The sequence below is a fragment of the Balaenoptera musculus genome, chromosome 4, assembly GCF_009873245.2.
Source record: "Balaenoptera musculus isolate JJ_BM4_2016_0621 chromosome 4, mBalMus1.pri.v3, whole genome shotgun sequence".
In the NCBI taxonomy this organism is placed as follows: domain Eukaryota; kingdom Metazoa; phylum Chordata; class Mammalia; order Artiodactyla; family Balaenopteridae; genus Balaenoptera; species Balaenoptera musculus.
This window is the reverse complement of record NC_045788.1, coordinates 89,627,794-89,639,462: the sequence shown is the minus strand read 5'-3', so window position 1 is coordinate 89,639,462 and position 11,669 is coordinate 89,627,794. Positions and strand designations below refer to the sequence as shown.

General features: G+C 41.5%; 1 protein-coding gene across 1 annotated transcript in view; it reads right to left on the bottom strand.

The window, feature by feature from the left end:
• Nucleotides 1-249: 249 nt before the first annotated feature.
• The window catches only part of MYH15 (myosin heavy chain 15), a 198,963-nt gene continuing 187,543 nt past the window's right edge, over nt 250-11,669 (bottom strand). The window contains 3 exon segments of the mRNA XM_036851779.1: nt 250-335; nt 572-702; nt 1,654-1,753. Coding sequence (XP_036707674.1) covers nt 303-335; nt 572-702; nt 1,654-1,753 — 264 coding nt within the window. The 3' untranslated portion in view covers nt 250-302.

The following is an 11,669-nucleotide window of genomic DNA, read 5'->3' as shown; positions in this document are numbered from 1 at the left end:
ACCAGGAAAATTAGGGCACTGGCCCCTACTGTTGGATCAGAACTAAAGTTTAGGGGACCAGAGATGTAGACAGTCCCTTTCTCTGTTTTAGGGAAGATAGCTAAAAAGCAGGACTCTTGCATTTGTTCTCATTCATGGCCTCAATTTTAAACGTGTCTGCCTGGGGTCTCCATGTCAGTATGATACAAAGTCACATACTTGCCCACAATAGAAGGAGTTCACTTAGAATTTCAAGCAGATCCATCTGTGCTTCTTTAATCATCTTTGCTCCCTGGACTTCTGACGGTTCTACCCACATGAATCTAGGCCCTGGAGCTCGGAGCCTGCACATTAACCTAGAATTAAGCATTTGAGAAGCGTAAATACAATGTGCATCCCGCTCAAATCCTTAGCGCTTCATACTACCTGGACAAGTAGAGTTAATAAATATAGGAAGATTTTGTCAGAACCTGTTTTTTGATGTAGTTTTTTAAAAGCCTTTAAAGAGAGAAACAAGAAATTTCCATGTGATGACATGAACCTGAAACACAAGTACTTTAAAAGTTAGAGCAGAGCTCAATAGCTGACGTACCTTTTCCCCAAACTCTTTTGCTTTAATCTTGAGCTTATTAACTTGAGATTCGGCTATCTCCGCCCTTTCCTTAGCTTCATTCAACTCATGTTGCTGCTTCTTGTACTTGGAAAGGTATTGACTAGCTTCTGCTTCCTGTAAAAATAAAAAATGAAAAAAAAAAAGGACTCCCTGAGCCTACTGGTCATATTTTTGTTCTGCTCTGACATTAGAAAGTTGAAAAATGTGTGAAAGGAATCTAGACTTCTGAGTATTGAATGGAATATCATATTTTGGTATGATATATATGGATTCAGAGTCCTAGCAGGCACCAGATCCATTTTATAACTGTTGTTCCCTGGACATTTAGAACATGGTCAGCACTTTCCACCAACTGGATGTAGTCCAGCTTTCACAGATTTGGTATGTGATAGATTAACCACAGTTATTTGTTTTGTAATCAGTTTAACATCCTATTCTGGGTAGAGGGAGCTTGTCTTTACAATTATAAGGGTCAAGGGGTAATTATTAGACATAGCAGTATTTTAGCCCAAAGCATTTAAATAATCAATTCAAAACCCTTCAAGATATATTATTACTAGGCATAAGCCAATATATATGGTGCTTATCAATTACATTCCATGGAGCTGTGGCTACTAACCAGGGTTGACAAGTACCTTTCAAGAGATGGTAGTTTTGGCCACAGTTATGTCCAGGCGCATCAGGAAAAAGGGCTGTGAGCTGCGTTTATGCTCAAGCAAGGTTTTAGAGTGAGGAAAGCCCTAGGGTGAGGAAGGTCTCAGGGTGATTACCCAACCAAAACTTTTCCATCTTTACCTGATACCATGCTCTTATTTGGCTCATTTCTTGCAATGCACATGTTTGGGCATAACCACAAGGTCAAGGTCTGGCTCCCTGGAGGGAAAAGCTGCACAAATTTTAACCACAGGTAATAATTCTAGCATGAGAAAAAACAGAATGAGCAGACTTTAAGCTGAGCTGGTCCTCTCTGACAAGCTGCTCATCTAGCTTAGGGCCACATATCTCCATTAATCAAAAGTAAATGGCTAGGAAATCCATGAGGCTGCAACTGCCTCAGGTACTTATCACTGCCTCGATTTCCTGCTTATAACTTTGTACGTTTAGCTGAAGGTTATCCATCAGAGTCTGCATCCTGCTCATATTTTTCTTATCTTCCTCTGCCTGCAATGTATAGGTATGTATGTGAAGGTGATTTGAAGGATGCAGCAGTATGCATTGGGTATAGCCCCACATGAGGAAATGAGAGCCAGGAAATTTTATTAAACACCAAATTTAGAGCTATGATTTGAAAAATGGGTTTAACTCTACTCATCCCAAGTTCTAAGAAATTAATAAACACAGCTCAGAGTAATGACGGTCATTTCTCCTGATCTACCACAGAACTCCCAGCCTTTGCTAAAATGGAAGTTAAAACCACTAGTTTCAATTTGGTCTTCAGCCCTCCCATCCCAGCCAAGCCACATCTGCCTGTGGTTTCTCAGTGCCCGCCTCCAACACCCCATCAAATCAATTCCTCCATTGAACTTTCTAGTTGATCCTTGGTTTTGGATAATGGAACTATAGGAAAGTTTAAGTTTTCTGGAATTCTGGTGTGGGCATCAGCAGAGATAGTGAGGAAAATTCCATAAGCTGTGGGAACACTGTTTGGTGTGTTCTCATTGCTTCCATTGCAATCTAGGCTTGGGCTGGAGAAAGAAAATCTAGTGAGGTGGTGTTTCTCAACCATGCTCTGTGAAGCCCTGGGTATTCTGAGGAGAAAGCAGTGGAGAGACAGACATGTAGGAAGGCTCTGCATGTCACCCCCTTTCCCACACCCTTTTAACTAGAGTATCTCCACTTTGGAGCTGTTGAACTTCCCTGAAGAAGAAAGTATCTTAACTGGTCATGAACATGCTCACCAAGCTCAGGAGAACAATGCATGAACAAAGTGAACATTTCAAAAATGAGAAAATATAAGAAAGTACCCCAAACAGAAATCACAGAGATGAAGAATAGAATAACTGAATTAAAAAATATAATAGAGGCATTCAACAGTAGACTAGATGAAGCAGAAGAAAGGATCAGTGAACTTCAAGACAGGGCAGTGGACTTCATCCCATTAAAGTAGCAAAAAAAAAAGAAAATGAGTAAAGACAGCTTAAGAGACTTATGGAATAACATCAAGTGGACCAGCATTTGCATTATAAGGGTCTCAGAAGGGGAAGAGAGAAAGAAAGGGGCATAAAAGTGATTTGAAAATATAATGGCTGAAAACTTCCTTAACCTAGGAGGGAAACAGACATCCAGATTCAGGAAGCCTAGAGTTCCCAATGAGAGGAACCCACAGAGACCCAAACCAAGACTATATTAAATAGTCAAAAGTTAAAGACAAAGAGAGAATCTTAAAAGTAGCAAGAGAAAAACAACTTGTTACATACAAAGGAAACTTCCATAAGAGTATCAGATTTTTCAGCAGAAACTTTCCAGGCCAGAAGAAAGTGGCACAATATATTCAAAGTGCTGAAAGAAAAAAAACTGCCAATTAAGAATTCTCTAATGGCAAAGTTGTCCTTCAGAATTGAAGGACAGATAAACAGTTTTCCAGATAAGCAAAAGCTGAAGTTCAGCACCACTATACTGGCCATATAAGAAATGTTTAAGGGACTTTAAGCTGAAACAGAAGGGCACTCATGTGTAACAGTAAAGTATAAATCTCACTGATAAAGATAAATATAGGTTAAATTCAGAATAATCTAATATTGTAATGGTGGTAGATAAACACTTATAAATCTACTATGTAGGATTAAGAGACAAAAATGGTAAAAATAACGATACTACAAAAACTTGCTAATGAATATACAAGATAAAAAGACGTAAATTGTGACATCAAAGATATAAAACATAGGTGGGGAGAGAGTAAAACGTAGACCTTTAGAATGCAACAAAACTTAAGTTGTTATCAACTTGAGATAGACTGTTATAAATACAGGTTGTTTTATGTAAGCCTCATGGTAACCACAAAGCAAAGCCCTATAGTAGATACACAGAAGATAAACATAAAGGAATCTAGCGTACCACTACAGAAAATTATCAAAGCACAAATGAAGAGAACAAGAGAAGACAAAAAGAACAAAGGACTTACAAAACAGTCAGAAAACAATTAACAAATGGGCAATAAGTACATACCTATCAATAATTACTTTAAATGTAAATGGGCTAAATTCTCTACTCCACACAGAGTGGCCAAGTGGATTAAAAAACAAGACCTGGGGGGAGGAGAGAAGATGGTGGAAGAGTAAGACGCGGAGATCACCTTCCTTCCCACAGATACAGTAGAAATACATCTACACGTGGAACTGCTCCTACAGAACACCCACTGAACGCTGGCAGAAGACGTCAGACCTCCCAAAAGGCAAGAAACTCCCCTGGTACTTGGGTAGGGCAAAAGAAAAAAGAAATAACAGAGACAAAAGAATAGGGACGGCACCTGCACCAGTGGGAGGGAGCTGTGAAGGAGGAAAGATTTCCACGCACTAGGAGCCCCTTCGCGGGCAGAGACTGTGGGTGGCAGAGGGGGGAAGCTTCGGAGCCACGGAGGAGAGCGCAGCCACAGGGGCGCGGAGGGCAAAGCGGAGAGATTCCCGCACTTCCCGCACGGAGGCTCGGCGCTGACCAGCACTCACCAGCCCGAGAGGCTTGTCTGCTCAGCCGCCGGGGCGGGCGGGGCTGGGAGCTGAGGCTCGGGCTTTGGAGGTCAGATTCCAGGGAGAGGACTGGGGTTGGCGGCATGAACACAGCCTGAAGGGGTTAGCGCACCACAGCTAGCCAGGAGGGAGTCCGGGGATAAAGTCTGCAGCTGCCGAAGAGGCAAGAGACTTTTTCTTCCCTGTTTCCTGGTGCGCGAGGAGAGGGGATTCAGAGCGCCGCCTAAACGAACTTCAGAGACGGGCGCGAGCCGCGGCTAACAGCGCGGATCCCATAGCAACAGGGGCGCAGAGGGAAAAACGGAGAGACTCCCGCACAGAGGCTCGGCGCCGAGCAGCGCTCACCAGCCCGAGAGGCTTGTCTGCTCCCCCGCCGGGGCGGGCGGGGCTGGGAGCGGAGGCTCGGGCTTCGGTCAGATCGCGGGGAGAGGACTGGGGTTGGCGGCGTGAACACAGCCTGAAGGGGTTAGCGCACCACAGCTGACTGGGAGGGAGACCAGGAAAAAGTCTGCAGCTGCCGAAGAGGCAAGAGACTTTTTCTTGCCTCTTTGTTTTGCGGCGCGCAGGGAGAGGGGATTCAGAGCGCCGCCGAAACGAACTCCAGAGACTGGCGCGAGCCGCGGCGGTCAGCGCGGACCCCAGAGACGGGCGTGAGACGCTGGGGCTGCTGCTGCCGCCTCCAGAAAGCCTGTGTGCGAGCACAGGTCACTCTCCGCGCCGCCCCTCCCGGGAGCCCGTGCAGCCCGCCACTGCCAGCGTCCCGTGATCCCGGGACAACATCCCCGGGAGAACGCACTGCGCGCCTCAGGCTGCTGCAACGTCACGCCGGCCTCTGACGCCGCAGGCTCGCCCCGCCTCCTCTGTACCCCTCCCTCCCCGCGGCCTGGGTGAGCCAGAGTCCCCGAAGCAGCTGCTCCTTTAACCCCGTCCTGTCTGGGCGGGGAACAGACGCCCTCAGGCGACCTACACGCAGAGGCGGGTCCAAATCCAAAGCTGATCCCCAGGAGCTGTGCGAACAGAGACGAGGAGGGGAAATCTCTCCCAGCAGCCTCAGAAGAAGCGGATTAAAACTCCACAAACAACTTGATGTGCCTGCATCTGTTGAATACCTGAATAGACAACGAATCATCCCAAATTCAGGAGGTGGACTTTGGGAGTAGGATATATTAATTTTTCCCCTTTTCCTTTTTTTTTTTTGTGAGTGTATATGCATATGCTTCTGGGGGAGATTTTGTCTGTATAGCTTTGCTTTATAATAGCTTTATTTTACTGCACTATATTATAGCTTCTTTCTTTCTTTCTTTCTTTCTTTCTTTCTTCCTTCCTTCCTTCCTTCCTTCCTTCCTTCCTTCCTTTCCTTCCTTTCCTTCCTTCCTTCCTTCCTTCCTTCCTTCCTTCCTTCCTTCCTTCCTTTCTTTCTTTCTTTCTATTTTTCTCCCTTTTACTCTGAGCCGTGTGGACGAAAGGCTCTTGGTGCTTCAGCCAGGCATCAGGGCCGTACCTCGGAGGTGGGAGAGCCAACTTCAGGAAACTGGTCCACAAGAGACCTCCCAGCTCCACGTAATACCAAACGGCAAAAATCTCTCAGAGATCTCCATCTCAACATCAAGACCCAGCATCACTCAATGACCAGCAAGCTACAGTGCTGAACACCCTATGCCAAACAACTAGCAAGACAGGAACACAGCCCCATCCATTAGCAGAGAGGCTGCCTAAAATCATAATAAGGCCACAGACACCCCAAAATACACCACCAGACGTGGACGTGCCCACCAGAAAGACAAGATCCAGCCTCATCCACCAGAGCTCAGGCACTAGTTCCCTCCACCAGGAAGCCTACACAACCCACTGAGCCAACCTTAGCCACTGGGGACAGATACCAAAAACAACGGGAACTACAAACCTGCAACCTGTGATAAGGAGACCCCAAACACAGTAAGATAAGCAAAATGAGACGACAGAAAAACACACAGCAGATGAAGGAGCAAGGTCAAAACACACTAGACTTAACAAATGAAGAGGAAATAGGTAGTCTACCTGAAAAAGAATTCAGAATAATGATAGTAAGGATGATCCAAAATCTTGGAAATAGAATAGACAAAATGCAAGAAACATTTAACAAGGACGTAGAAGAACTAAAGAGGAATCAAGCAATGATGAAAAACACAATAAATGAAATTAAAAATACTCTAGATGGGATCAATAGCAGAATAACTGAGGCAGAAGAAAGGATAAGTGACCTGGAAGATAAAATGGTGGAAATAACTACTGCAGAGCAGGATAAAGAAAAAAGAATGAAAAGAACTGAGGACAGTCTCAGAGACCTCTGGGACAACATTAAATGCACCAACATTCGAATTATAGGGGTCCCAGAAGAAGAAGAGAAAAAGAAAGGGACTGAGAAAATATTTGAAGAGATTATAGTTGAAAACTTCCCTAATATGGGAAAGGAAATAGTTAATCAAGTCCTGGAAGCACAGAGAGTCCCATACAGGATAAACCCAAGGAGAAACACGCCAAGACACATATTAATCAAACTGTCAAAAATTAAATATAAGGAAAACATATTAAAGGCAGCAAGGGAAAAACAACAAATAACACACAAGGGAATCCCCATAAGGTTAACATCTGATCTTTCAGCAGAAACTCTGCAAGCCAGAAGGGAGTGGCAGGATATACTTAAAGTGATGAAGGAGAAGAACCTACAACCAAGATTACTCTACCCAGCAAGGATCTCATTCAAATGTGATGGAGAAATTAAAACCTTTACAGACAAGCAAAAGCTGAGAGAGTTCAGCACTACCAAACCAGCTTTACAACAAATGCTAAAGGAACTTCTCTAGGCAAGAAACACAAGAGAAGGAAAACACCTACAATAACAAACCCAAAACATTTAAGAAAATGGGAATAGGAACATACATATCGATAATTACCTTGAATGTAAATGGATTAAATGCTCCCACCAAAAGACACAGGCTGGCTAAATGGATACAAAAACAAGACCCATATATATGCTGTCTACAAGAGACCCACTTCAGACCTAGAGACACATACAGACTGAAAGTGAGGGGATGGAAAAAGATATTCCATGCAAATGGAAATCAAAAGAAAGCTGGAGTAGCAATTCTCATATCAGACAAAATAGACTTTAAAATAAAGACTATTACAAGAGACAAAGAAGGACACTATATAATGATCAAGGGATCGATCCAAGAGGAAGGTATAACAATTGTAAATATTTATGCACCCAACATAGGAGCACCTCAATACATAAGGCAAGTACTAACAGCCATAAAAGGGGAAATCGACAGCAACACAATCATAGTAGGGGACTTAAACACCCCACTTTCACCAATGGACAGATCATCCAAAATGAAAATAAATAAGGAAACACAAGCTTTAAATGATACATTAAACAAGATGGACTTAATTGATATTTATAGGACATTCCACCCAAAGACAACAGAATACACATTTTTCTCAAGTGCTCATGGAACATTCTCCAAGATAGATCATATCTTGGGTCACAAATCAAGCCTTGGTAAATTTAAGAAAATTGAAATCGTATCAAGTATCTTTTCCGACCACAACGCTATGAGACTAGATATCAATTACAGGAAAAGATCTGTAAAAAATACAAACACATGGAGGCTACACAATACATTACTTAATAATGAAGTGATTACTGAAGAAATCAAAGGGGAAATCAAAAAATACCTAGAAATAAATGACAATGGAGATACGACGACCCAAAACCTATGGGATGCAGCAAAAGCAGTGCTAAGAGGGAAGTTTATAGCAATACAAGCCTACCTCAAGAAACAGGAAACATCTCGAATAAACAACCTAACCTTGCACCTAAAGCAATTAGAGAAAGAAGAACAAAAAAACCCCAAAGCCAGCAGAAGGAAAGAAATTATAAAGATCAGGTCAGAAATAAATGAAAAAGAAATGAAGGAAACAATAGCAAAAATCAATGAAACTAAAAGCTGGTTCTTTGAGAAGATAAACAAAATTGATAAACCATTAGCCAGACTCATCAAGAGAAAAAGGGAGAAGACTCAGATCAATAGAATTAGAAATGAAAAAGGAGAAGTAACCACTGACACTGCAGAAATACAAAAGATCGTGAGAGATTACTACAAGCAACTCTATGCCAATAAAATGGACAACCTGGAAGAAATGGACAGATTCTTAGAAATGCACAAACTGCCGAGACTGAACCAGGAAGAAATAGAAAATATGAACAGACCAATCACAAGCACTGAAATTGAAACTGTGATTAAAAACCTTCCAACAAACAAAAGCCCAGGACCAGATGGCTTCACAGGTGAATTCTATCAAACATTTAGAGAAGAGCTAACACCTATCCTTCTCAAACTCTTCCAAAATATTGCAGAGGGAGGAACACTCCCAAACTCATTCTACGAGGCCACCATCACCCTGATACCAAAACCAGACAAAGATGTCACAAAGAAAGAAAACTACAGGCCAATATCACTGATGAACATAGATGCAAAAATCCTCAACAAAATACTCGCAAACAGAATCCAACAGCACATTAAAAGGATCATACACCATGATCAAGTGGGGTTTATCCCAGGAATGCAAGGATTCCTCAATATACGCAAATCAATCAATGTGATACACCATATTAACAACTTGAAGGAGAAAAACCATATGATCATCTCAATAGATGCAGAGAAAGCTTTCGACAAAATTCAACACCCATTTATGATAAAAGCCCTGCAGAAAGTAGGCATAGAGGGAACTTTCCTCAACATAATAAAGGCCATATATGACAAACCCACAGCCAACATTGTCCTCAATGGTGAAAAACTGAAACCATTTCCACTAAGATCAGGAACAAGACAAGGTTGCCCACTCTCACCACTATTATTCAACATAGTTTTGGAAGTGTTAGTCACAGCAATCAGAGAAGACAAAGAAATAAAAGGAATCCAAATCGGAAAAGAAGAAGTAAAGCTGTCACTATTTGCAGATGACATGATACTATACATAGAGAATCCTAAAGATGCTACCAGAAAACTCCTAGAGCTAATCAATGAATTTGGTAAAGTAGCAGGATACAAAATTAATGCACAGAAATCCCTTGCATTTCTATACACTAATGACAAAAAATCTGAAAGTGAAATTAAGAAAACACTCCCGTTTACCATTGCAACAAAAAGAATAAGATATCTAGGAATAAACTTACCTAAGGAGACAAAAGACCTGTATGCAGAAAATTATAAGACACTGATGAAAGAAATTAAAGATGATACAAATAGATGGAAAGATATACCATGTTCCTGGATTGGAAGAATCAACATTGTGAAAATGACTCTACTACCCAAAGCAATCTACAGATTCAATGCAATCCCTATCAAACTACCACTGGCATTTTTCACAGAACTAGAACAAAAAATTTCACAATTTGTATGGAAACACAAAAGACCCCGAATAGCCAAAGCAATCTTGAGAACGAAAAATGGAGCTGGGGGAATCAGGCTCCCTGACTTCAGACTATACTACAAAGCTTCAGTAATCAAGACAGTTTGGTACTGGCACAAAAACAGAAATATAGATCAATGGAACAGGATAGAAAGCCCAGAGATAAACCCACACACATATGGTCACCTTATCTTTGATAAAGGAGGCAAGCATATACAGTGGAGAAAAGACAGCCTCTTCAATAAGTGGTGCTGGGAAAATTGGACAGGTACATGTAAAAGTATGAAATTAGAACACTCCCTGACACCATGCACAAAAATAAACTCCAAATGGATTAAAGACCTAAGTGTAAGGCCAGACACTATCAAACTCTTAGAGGAAAACATAGGCAGAACACTCTATGACATACATCACAGCAAGATTCTTTTTGACCCAGCTCCCAGAGAAATGGAAATAAGAACACAAATAAACAAATGGGACCTAATGAAACTTAAAAGCTTTTGCACAGCAAAGGAAACCATAAACAAGACCAAAAGACAACCCTCAGAATGGGAGAAAATATTTGCAAATGAAGCAACTGACAAAGGATTAATCTCCAAGATTTACAAGCAGCTCATGCAGCTCAATAACAAAAAAACGAACAACACAATCCAAAAATGGGCAGAAGACCTAAATAGACATTTCTCCAAAGAAGATATACAGATGGCCTACAGACACATGAAAGAATGCTCAACATCATTAATCATTAGAGAAATGCAAATCAAAACTACAATGAGATATCATCTCACACCGGTCAGAATGGCCATCATCAAAAAATCTAGAAACAATAAATGCTGGAGAGGGTGTGGAGGAAAGGGAACACTCTTGCACTGTTGGTGGGAATGTAAGTTGATACAGCCACTATGGAGAACAGTATGGAGGTTCCTTAAAAAACTACAAATAGAACTACCATACGACCCAGCAATCCCACTACTGGGCATATACCCTGAGAAAACCATAGGTCAAAAAGTGTCATGTACCACAATGTTCATTGCAGCTCTATTTACAATAGCCAGGACCTGGAAGCAACCTAAATGTCCATCGACAGATGAATGGATAAAGAAGATGTGGCACATATATACAATGGAATATTACTCAGCCATAAAAAGAAATGAAATGGAGGTATTTGTAATGAGGTGGATGGAGTTAGAGTCTGTCATACAGAGTGAAGTAAGTCAGAAAGAGAAAAACAAATACAGTATGCTAACACATATATACGGAATCTAAGGAAAAAAAAAAAAAAAGGCCATGAAGAACCTAGTGGAAAGACGGGAATAAAGACACAGACCTACTAGAGAATGGACTTGAGGATATGGGGAGGGGGTGGGGTGAGATGGGACAGGGTAAGAGAGTGTCATGGACATATATACACTACCAAATGTAAAATAGATAGCTAGTGGGAAGCAGCCGCATAGCACAGGGAGATCAGCTCGGTGCTTTGTGACCACCTAGAGGGGTGGGATGGGGAGGGTGGGATGGGGAGGGTGGGAGGGAGGGAGATGCAAGAGGGAAGAGAAATGGGAACATATTGTATATGTATAACTGATTCACTTTGTTATAAAGCAGAAGCTAACACACTATTGTAAGGCAATTATACTTCAATAAAGATGTTTAAAAAAAAAAAAAAAACAAAAAACAAAAACAAAAACAAGACCTATCTATCTGCTGCCTACAAAAGACTCATTTCAGATATAAGGGCTCACACAGACTGAAAGTGAAGGGATGGAAAAAGATATTCCATGCAAACGAAACCAAAATAAAGGTGGGGTAGTTATACTTATATCAGACAAAGTAGACTTTAAGACAAAGGCTAATAAGAGACAAAAGGGGTCATTATATAATGATAAAGGGGTAAATCTAACAATATGATACAACATTTGTAAATATTTATGTACCAACAT